This window comes from Tenebrio molitor, chromosome 7, assembly GCF_963966145.1.
Source record: "Tenebrio molitor chromosome 7, icTenMoli1.1, whole genome shotgun sequence".
Taxonomy (NCBI): domain Eukaryota; kingdom Metazoa; phylum Arthropoda; class Insecta; order Coleoptera; family Tenebrionidae; genus Tenebrio; species Tenebrio molitor.
This window is the reverse complement of record NC_091052.1, coordinates 9,990,328-10,000,000: the sequence shown is the minus strand read 5'-3', so window position 1 is coordinate 10,000,000 and position 9,673 is coordinate 9,990,328. Positions and strand designations below refer to the sequence as shown.

The window sequence follows — 9,673 nt, the reverse complement described above, 5'->3', positions numbered from 1 at the left end:
ATCACAGACGCAGGTGAAAAACCACATGAAGAAAAAGTAGCTGCTGGATTTGCATCAGATATTGCCAAAGATATACCAAAGATTATCGATAGTACCAAAGACAGTGAGATTTCTCAAGACATGATTACAGAAGTTGAGCAAAAAGAAGAAGTTCCTGAAATTTGCAAAAAAGACGATGCTAAAGTAACAGAGGTCGGTCAGAAAGAGCAAGTGCCTGAAATTAGCAAAAAAGATGATGTCAAGGTAACAGACGAGGAGGAAACAAAAAAAGATGTTACACAAAAAGCGGATGATGTTGAAAAACCTGCAACCAGTGTAAAAGTTCCTGTCGAAGAAATTGCAAGCAGTGAGCAAGTAGGAGATGCTAAAAAAATGCCTGAAACAACATTGAAGGAAGATGATATTAAGCATGAAGAAGATATAAGTAAAGATAAGGAAGGTATTGATGTTAAAACAAAAGTCGAAGATATTGAAAAGGTAGAAGAAAAGGCGGAAGTAAAGACATCACAAGTAGAGACAGTTAAAGAAATTAAAGAAACTGTAACGAAGGAAGTCGATGTAGCACTAGAGAGTGCCAAAGAGAAAATAAAACCGATTGAAGAAGTGGTTGAATCGAAAGTAAAGGAAGTCAAGGAAGACGTTGTCGAGAAAACTTCATTTCTTGGGGGACTAGTTAATGATATTGGGGCAAGTCTTGTAAGTGATATATCAAGAGTAATAGACGATGCCCAGAAAGAAATAAAAGATATCAAAGAAGGTGCGCAAGCCAAGATTGAAGAGTTGAAAGAAGATATGACGACCAAAAAAGGAACTCTCGTAAATGCGGTGGAAGATTTTAAAGAATCCTTTACTAAAGATAGTAGCGAGGTTTTAAAGAATACGAAAGATGGAGTTAAAGAAGCCACAGAAGTGATCAAATCAAAAGTGGATGAGGTAAAAGAGGTAGCAGCCGAGAAAAAAGATAAGGTATTAGAAGCTGCAAAAGATTTCGAGGAAGCTGTTGTTAAAGATACAGATAAGGTCACCGAACATGTTAAAGAAGAAATCAAAGAAACGAAAGCAGTTGTTGAGTCAAAAGTTGGAGAATTAAAAGGAGTATTGTCGGATCAAAAAGATACTGCGATTGGAGTAGTTAGTGACGTTAAAGATACTGTTTCAAAACACGTGGAAGCTAAAATTGAAGAAGTGAAAGAAAATATTGACGATACAAAAGAAAAGGCAAAGTCCGAAGTTGATGATGTGTGCAAAGAAGTCACTAAAAAAATTGACGAAAAAATTGCTGATCTAAAAAAAGATGTTGCGGATGATTCGAAACAAGCTCTCGACGAAAGCAAAAGACTTTTAGAAGAAGCTAAAGACGAGATTACTGAAAAAGCTTCTGCACAAATAAAAGATATTGAAAGCAAGGCGGAAACTGCAGTGAAAGAACTTAAAGCTAAGGAAGATGACATAAAACAGAGTATTGTAGAAGAAACGAAACAACTGGAAGATAAATTTGCAGAGAAAAAAGAAGAAGTAGTGGAAAAATTAGATGAATTAAGCAAAGATTTAACTAAGACGAAAGACAATCTGAAAGATGTTCTCGAAACAGTAAGTGAAAGTCCTTTCGTTAAAAAAGACGTAACTCAGTCGGAAGCCGGTAAAGCCAGTGAAAAAGGTGAAGGTTCTGCAGAAAACAAATATGATTTGTACAATGGCTTAGAAAGTGTGGAGAAAATGGTTACGGATGTTTTAACAGTTGATCGAAAAGACGCTTCTTCGAAATCTGAAACCGATACAAAAGTTGAAGACACAAAAGTTGTATCTAGTGTTACAGATAAAATTGACAGCGATGCTGTAGTTGCTCTGGAAAAAGGAGTTGCAGAAATTAAAGATTTAATGGAACAAACTAAAGGAGCAATAACCTCAATTGTCAAAACAGATTCAGAAAAAGAAGAAGTTTTAGAGAAGGCAGCACATGACATAGAAGAAAATTACAAAGTCATGTCAGATATGACAAAATCTGTTACTTTTGAAAAGTGTGACAACATCATGGAAGAAGAACATAAACAGCAAGAAGACGTTTTAGAAAAGTCTGCGCAAAGTCTGGGAGAAAATTATGACACTGTCACCGACATGGCTCGGTCTATTGTATTTGAAAAATGTGAGAAGCCAATAAGCGAAGGGAAAGTGGATGAAAATATTTTAGAAAAATCAGCTCAAGATATTGAAGACAATTACAAAATTGTTTCAGATATGGCCAAATCAGTGGTTTTTGAGCACTGCGAAATTCCGGGGAGAGATAAATCGAAAGATGAGAAATCAGTAAAATCGGATGAAAAATCAGAAACAACTGAACGTCAAGAAAAAAGTGAAATATCTTCAATAGAATCAAAGGAAATTTTAAAGGAGAAAGAAGAACCTGAAGTTTCTGCTACTGTTAAATCAATTCCAGATAAAGGCGAAAAAGTTTCAGAAGAAAAGCATGAAGAAAGTAAGTTACCTTTAACAGATGGTGCAAAGAAACAAGTAGAAGAAAAAGAAGTTGATCAGGCTAAGAAATCTGTCGAAGAGAGTGTGGCTGTCGCGGAAGAAGTAAAGAAAGTTGAACAAAGTCCGGCTAAGTCTTCTGGAAAGTCTTCACCAGATAAATTAGAAACCGTAGATGTTCACGAAGATATTGCATCGAAACTTTCTGGAAAATCTTCTCCTGCGCTGTCAACTGATTTTAAAGATTTGGCCAAAGAAGAATCTGGAAAGTCAACTCCAGATATCAAAGACACTGATCACATTAAAGTTGATAATCAGGACTCTTTATTATCTGGGAAGTCGTCGCCTGGCTTGTCCGGAAAATCTTCACCGATATTGTCTGGAAGATCATCACCAGGTGCCAAAGCAGAAAGCAAGGACTCATTGCTTTCGGGAAAATCAACCCCAGAGCACACTAAGCCGGACAGTAAAGATTCCTCATTGTCAGAAAAAATGTCGCCAGCTTTATCTGGTGACATAAAATTTGACGAAAAAGAGAAATTAGAAGCAAAGGATTCATTTTCCGTTAAATCTTCACCAGCTGTTTCTGGTAAATCATCGCCGGTATTAAGTTCTGACGTAAAGGAAACAGAAATGGACAAGTCTGGAAAATTATCGCCCGATTTAAAAGGTGATGAAAGTGAGAGCTTAACAGAGAAGACGGAGAAAGAAGTAAAGGAAACAAAAGTCGAGAGTAGTGAAAAGGCTAAAGAACCACTTGTGTCAGAAAAGGTAATTTCTGAGACGAAATCAGAAGTAGATTCACATCAAAAGGGTGAAACTGAAAAAATATCTTCCGATAAATTCGCACCTGAACCTTTTCTCATGTGTGCGTTGCCGAAAGATCCAGAATTATCTCAAAAGAAACCTGAAGAGATTAAAGATGAAAAGACGGAAAAGACTGGGGAAAAAGACGCAAAAGTTATTGAACCCTTACCTACAGTAATAAAACCCGACGTTCATAAGGAGAGTGTTGAAGACTTGAAAAAATCTGCCCAAGAAATCAAAGAGATCTCGGCAAAAGGTCCAGACATTCCACTTGAGGCATCATCAGTAATTCCTGAGAAAAAGACTGAAACAGAAAAAGAAAAAACCGAAACAGAGGACTTAAGAAAGAAATCTTTAGAAGTACAAGAAGCTAGTGAAAAGAAACTGTCAATATCGGATGTTCAAATAACCGTAAAAGCCCCCGAAGAGGAAAAAGCTGCGGAAAAAGATACGGGAAGTCCTGAAGATAAACAACCAGATGATAAAGCTGAAACTAAAGATTTAGACAGTATTGATTCAGGTATAGGCACGGAAGTAGATTCTAAAATCAAAAAAGGAGAAGAACCAGAAAAAACAGTAACGTCTCAGAAACAACAAGTAGAAGAAAAAGTTGCAAGTAGTGCCGCAAAAACAACAGAAGTCAAAGATGAAAGTACAGATAAAGTTTCGATACCGGAAATAAAAGCGGCAGAAGTAGCGGAAAAGACAGTCACAGCTTCCGAAAAAGATGAAAAAGCTGGAAAAACATCAGAACCCAAAGAAGAAAGCAAAGCTGGACCTTCAACGACCACACACGATACATCGCTGACCCCGGCAAAAACTTCAACGGAAGATTTGCATCTCAGCGGTAAATCAACTCCTGACATTGCAGAAGTTGAGAAATTGAAAGAAATACAAGAAACTCTGAAACACGAAAAACATATCCCTGGTAGTTCTACTCCACCCACAGTGCCTGTTAGCCCCATCGTTAAAGATATATCAACCACCCAAGCCGAAGACGTAAAAACTTCGTCTTCAACACCTGTCAAAACTTCCACCATAGCTTCTATTAAAGACAGCGAAATTCGAAGCTGTACCCCAGGAAGCGACGACTACGAGATAGGCGCTTCCACGTACAGCGACATTTCATCGGGGCAAGTCTCCCGAGCCCCGCATTTATTAGAGAGCGAAAGGATTGAAAGTGATGATGACGACGACGTCCCCGGCTCACCGATGAGTGTCACATCGCAAGTAGCACATTCTAGATCTTCGTCCCGTTACGATTTTGAGGATGACAGAATAGGAACAAAAATGGACCCGATGAACACCTCGTTCTACGGAGCTCTACCGGACGAAGCAGAACCAGAACTAGAATTTGAGAAAGCAATGGTCGAACACCGCCAAACTCGAGGCGAAGACCTCGTCACGGAGGATCCTTCCAGTTACCTGTACGAAATAACAAAAGCCAAATTTTCTTCAGGTACGCCGGAACCGGAGAACCTACCCGGACAGTCCCAGCTCGACCAGATCAACAAAAATGGGTCTAGCAACTTGATGACGGCGAGCTTCATGGGCGAGCTTCCGTCATCCACCACATCTACAGATCCCAAGAAAGATGCGTTCGACTCTTGGGGGAAACCTCTCGGTCTGCCTAGTCCTGCCCCGCCAAATGACAACAGAGGGACCCCCAAGAAGGAACGCAAGTTGCCGTCGAACGTCTCGGTCAAAAACAAACTCAACGACGACAAGAAGAGATCAGAGTCGCCCTCTAAGTATAAAAATAAGAAGTTTAACCCGGTTTACGTTGATTTGACTTACGTGCCGCACCACGGAAATGCTTATTACTCTTATGTAGATTTCTTCAAGCGAGTCAGAGCTAGATATTATGTGTTCTCCGGAATCGAGCCTAGTCGAGAAGTTTACAACGCCCTTCTAGAAGCCAAGCAAACATGGGACGATAAAGAATTAGGTGAGTAGCAAATATTTTATCCGATTCTGAGGCTCAACTTTGCCTCTGAACCTATAGAATGGGAAGAAGAATAAGTAAATGTTTTGATTTGTGCGTTTGCAGAGGTAACCATCATCCCAACATACGACACGGACATTCTAGGATACTGGGTGGCCGAAAACGAAGAACTTTTGACCAAATACAAGATCGACCTGTCACCTTCAGCCAGTCGCTGCACGATAAACCTTCAGGATCACGAAACATCTTGCTCTGCTTATCGTTTGGAGTTTTAAACACAAAATTTAGACCATCAAAATCCCAAATCTTTAATTCCAGCAATAAGTAGAACGATTGATTTGATTCACAACGAATGAGATTTCGAAGAGAAGGGAAAAAGGCCAAAATTTTATCCTCAGTATAAAAAGTAAACGTCCATATATTTGTAATTCGCCAAGAAAATACTATACCTTACATCTTCCTTGTTATTACCTCTTTGATTAAAAAATAAAAGAAAGTATCTAATTGTTAATGAACATAACACAGTCTTCACAAATACACTACTTCATCTAGGTCTAGACTTTCGAGTTAGCTTTTTTGAACAATTTCCAAATTTTAGACTGGTTCGAACGAACGCAAAAACAAACTAGGATTTTAAAATTATTGAACAAAAATAAAATTAATGTTGTTCAGGTGCGTCTCGTCCTCGCGGGTTCGACGCACCGATTTTTTTGACGTTTTGTTTTTTTCGAAAAGAAAACGTCAATTTGTGTGTATAACAAATTTAAATTCTAGAGTAGATAATTTTAAATAATTTGTCAGCTATCAACATCAATAGCTATAGAATGCGAGAAATAATTAAATAGTTTGCATTAACTCGACCCAAAAACCCATAGACAATCCTTAGAAGTGAACGCTCATTTGTATTTTAATATCAAGACCAGCAGACACCTTTCAGTTCACCAAGAGCGTTAATGCCGCTGCTATATAATTATTTCTGTTGCTTTATATGTATTAAAATACCTATATATCTGATGTGATACCCATAGACTTTTCGTTAGGTTTTTCGATGATGATTATAGAGATACTGAACGACGGTGCGAGAATCGAGGCCGTTTGTGCATTTTTTTATACTCCACATGCTTTCTTCAACATTATTTGTATGCCAAAGATAGTATAGTTTCACGCAAAAGGTTTCTTTTACTAGACTAAAAGTGCAAAAACATTCAACCTATCATTTTCGAGTGATCGTTTCCTTTCGTGGCCTATATTACAGGATTAAGCTTAAGAGTATATAAGGTGTGATTGGAACGATTTAGTGCTTTCAATTACCTACACTCTTTTTTTTGAGTTCAGTTTGGTGTTTCACAACTTCTCCGTAGCCATTTTTATTCTCATACATACTCTTCGATATCTCTTACTTTACGAGTTTTGTAAAGCGAATCGCAGATTATTTATTTACGTTTTGTTCATTTGCGAACTGTATTATTTTGTCCAAATATAATATTAGTTCCGTCGATGGAAGAAAAGGGTAAGAGAGTTCCGGCGTATACGTATAGAAGCCATATTATGATAGAGGGGCCATTTTATACCATCTGATACCTGAGCTGAACTCAAAAAAAAAAACAAATGTTCAACGTGTTCTTAAACAATTTTTGGTAATTTTGAGCTTGTACCTAGTACACAATAAAGATTTATTGTTAACTATATATGTAAGATGGTGCTAAATGAAGTATGCCTTTGGAGGATTTTCATAATTTTGCGAGTGTGCGACATCTGGTGTGTGATAAATAAATAAATTAAAGCATGAAAGATATTTGAGACAGTTGAGTTTATATATTTCCGTATCAAACCAAACTTATTAAGAAGGGGAATTATTTAACCGTCACAATATTTTAATGGTTGTCGTTTCATTATTTATTTGTTTTATTTATTAACGCACATTTTTGTAGTTTGGTTTATACTGAAATATATGCCTTTAAAAGGGAGTCACTTTATACTTACGTTGAATACTTGAAAAATATTGTAATTTTATGTGCAAGTTTCACTTTAAATTATCTATATATTTAAAACATAATATAGCTTCTAGTCAAAAATCTGATCCTTTAGCTTAAAATGTTATAAAGTTAATAATATATTCAAACGCATTAATGTATGGGATATGTATGAGATTAAAAAATAAAAAAATTACACAGTTTTTTCTTGCACCTTGCTTCCACAAAGTCCAGAGTTTTTTTTATTCACGTAACAAAATACGTACCTTCCAAAACAATATACATAAATAATTATTGTAGTGTACAATAATAAGCGTTTTTACTGTCCTAAAACTAGAATAATACTGAATACTCAAAATCTCGTATCCGGTGGCATCTTCTCAAAATACGCCACTTGATTCTCTTCAACTTTATAATCGTGGATCCATCGACTCCCCTTCCTCAAGTTTCCACCGATCCCATCCTTCCAGACTCCAGCTGGAAGATAAATCTCCCTTTCTCTGGCTCCCGAGCGTAAAACTGGAGCAACGATGAGGTCCTCGCCTATCGAAAACTCATCAGCCACCACGTGACACGCTGTATCGTTGTACTCCAACATCCACAGCGGTCTGATCATCGGAAGACCGGTATCGAGGGAGATCTTCGCGTATTTCTTCAAAAGCGGAGTGACTTTGGCTTGTCGCAGCGACGTCAAAATTTTTGCCATCTCCATGACGTTGTCGTCACCGTAGGTGCTAGGCAAATGGGTGTATCTGATCACAGGCAAAAACGTGGCCAGTTGGAGCCATCTCACGTAGAGCTCTTTGTCTGGGAGGAGTTCGGAGCTGTAGTTGGTGTAGAAGAGGGTTTCTGGTGCTTCGACGTCGCCGCCGACGGCACCGGGAATCAAGAAGGGGTAGCCGAGCAATCCGTAGGTCAGTATGGTCGGGATGACTCTCCTCAAGCCATCCCATGACGATTCAAATTGAGGGAGAGACACAAACGTTGGAGCTTTGGGTCGTTCGACAGCGCTGTTCACCCCAAAGAGACTGACGCTGTTTTGGAGGTTGTTGATGAAGAAAGTCTTGTACTGGTCCGGGTTGATCAAAGGCTTCTCGCACTGGTAGTAGTGAGGCATGTTGTACGCAGTACCTAGATCTAGATAGTACGCGTCAAATTTGTATTTTGCCACTACCGACTTCAGCTTGTTGAGGAGCCAAGGGATGGTTCCGTTGTTGGTCGTATCCAAAACTCCAGCGCTCTGGGACGACTTGTACCTGGTCAACGCTGGAATTCTTCTGTCGCTGAACCTCTCCGAAACCAACAATCTCCTTTTGACAGCTTCCGCAAAATTGAAGCTTTCAGTGGAGATGAACGGTTGGATCGAAAAGACGATTCTGAAGCCGCGTCGATGCATGATCGTGATCGCCTCTTCGAGCGTCGGGAACCGTTCCGAATCGACTTCAAAGTCGCCGACGTGTCTCTGCCAAAACTCGTTGATCAAAACGTGTCCTTGCTTCAAAAAGCCCAGCGCTATCACGTTTTCGGTGTAATTCGAGATCGTCTCTTCGGTCAGCTCGCTCTTGGTTGCAGAAGTGACCTCCCATAGAGGCTCAGTCAAGAGCGAGTTGATCACGTTCATGTCGTCAGGTTTAAGACCGTCCCACAGAGCGTTTTCCACTAGATTCGAATGCAATTTGAACATGTCGGAACTAGTGCAAATACTATAATTCAACTGTGCCGTCTTCATCAAGCGATTGACGTAAGCGAAGTCGTCGTACTTCGCCCTCAAACACAACTCCTTGTTGTCTACTCCCGAAATAGAGACGTACAAAGGAGTTGCGTCGTCTACTATGATCGCCGCGCCTTTTGAACTGATGAAGTAGCGTTCCAAAACGTTGCCGTACTCGTGTTTGTCGACGCGACCTGTGATAAAAGGGGCGAAATCGTGATTGCCTTTTTCTAAGGGCCATGCGGACTCCGCTGTTTGACCTCCACCGTACCAATGGTCGTTGGGTTGTGACAAGTCGTAACAATCTGTAGGCGCGATCGCATCGTTCAAAGCGATCCACTGGAAGTTGTAACATTTCACTTCGGGGCTGTGTTGATGGAACTGAAGGTACAAACGCGCGTGACCCATCCATTCCGAACAGATACTACCATCGTGCTTCTCATCAGATGGCAGACACGGCAAGGCTTTGTCGTATTTGATAGTCGTACCCAGTTTACCTCGAATGACTTCCTGTCCGTCGTTGTTGTAAATCTTCATGATGCGTTTGATCTTGTTGAACTTGATCTTCTGGAAATAAGCCTTCTGGAGGACCTTTTGGTGGTAGAGGAAGTACGCGCAGAAGATCAAGACGACGATGGTTATGAACAGGAGGCAAACGAAGATGCGAGTTTTGTAATCTGGAGATTTCTTTTTTCGGAGAGTTGCAGGAAGCATCTGGAAATTTTTATTATCGTTCAAGCGACGCAAATACAACTAATATTAATTAAA

At 39.5% G+C, this 9,673-nt stretch overlaps 2 protein-coding genes across 10 annotated transcripts in view; one reads left to right on the top strand and one right to left on the bottom strand.

Annotated features, from left to right (window-relative positions):
• The window catches only part of futsch, a 34,292-nt gene extending 26,902 nt beyond the window's left edge, over positions 1 to 7,390 (top strand). The window contains exons 5-6 of the mRNA XM_069053405.1: positions 1 to 5,224; positions 5,327 to 7,390. The exon at positions 1 to 5,224 is cut by the window's left edge and continues 5,505 nt beyond it. Coding sequence (XP_068909506.1) covers positions 1 to 5,224; positions 5,327 to 5,496 — 5,394 coding nt within the window. The 3' untranslated portion in view covers positions 5,497 to 7,390. The remainder of the gene's footprint in view (positions 5,225 to 5,326) is intronic.
• The window catches only part of LOC138134855 (myogenesis-regulating glycosidase), a 12,551-nt gene continuing 10,265 nt past the window's right edge, over positions 7,388 to 9,673 (bottom strand). For all 9 annotated transcript variants that reach the window (XM_069053410.1, XM_069053413.1, XM_069053412.1 and 6 more), the window contains one exon: positions 7,388 to 9,619. In XM_069053410.1, the coding sequence (XP_068909511.1) occupies positions 7,547 to 9,619 (2,073 nt within the window). In that variant the 3' untranslated portion in view covers positions 7,388 to 7,546. The remainder of the gene's footprint in view (positions 9,620 to 9,673) is intronic.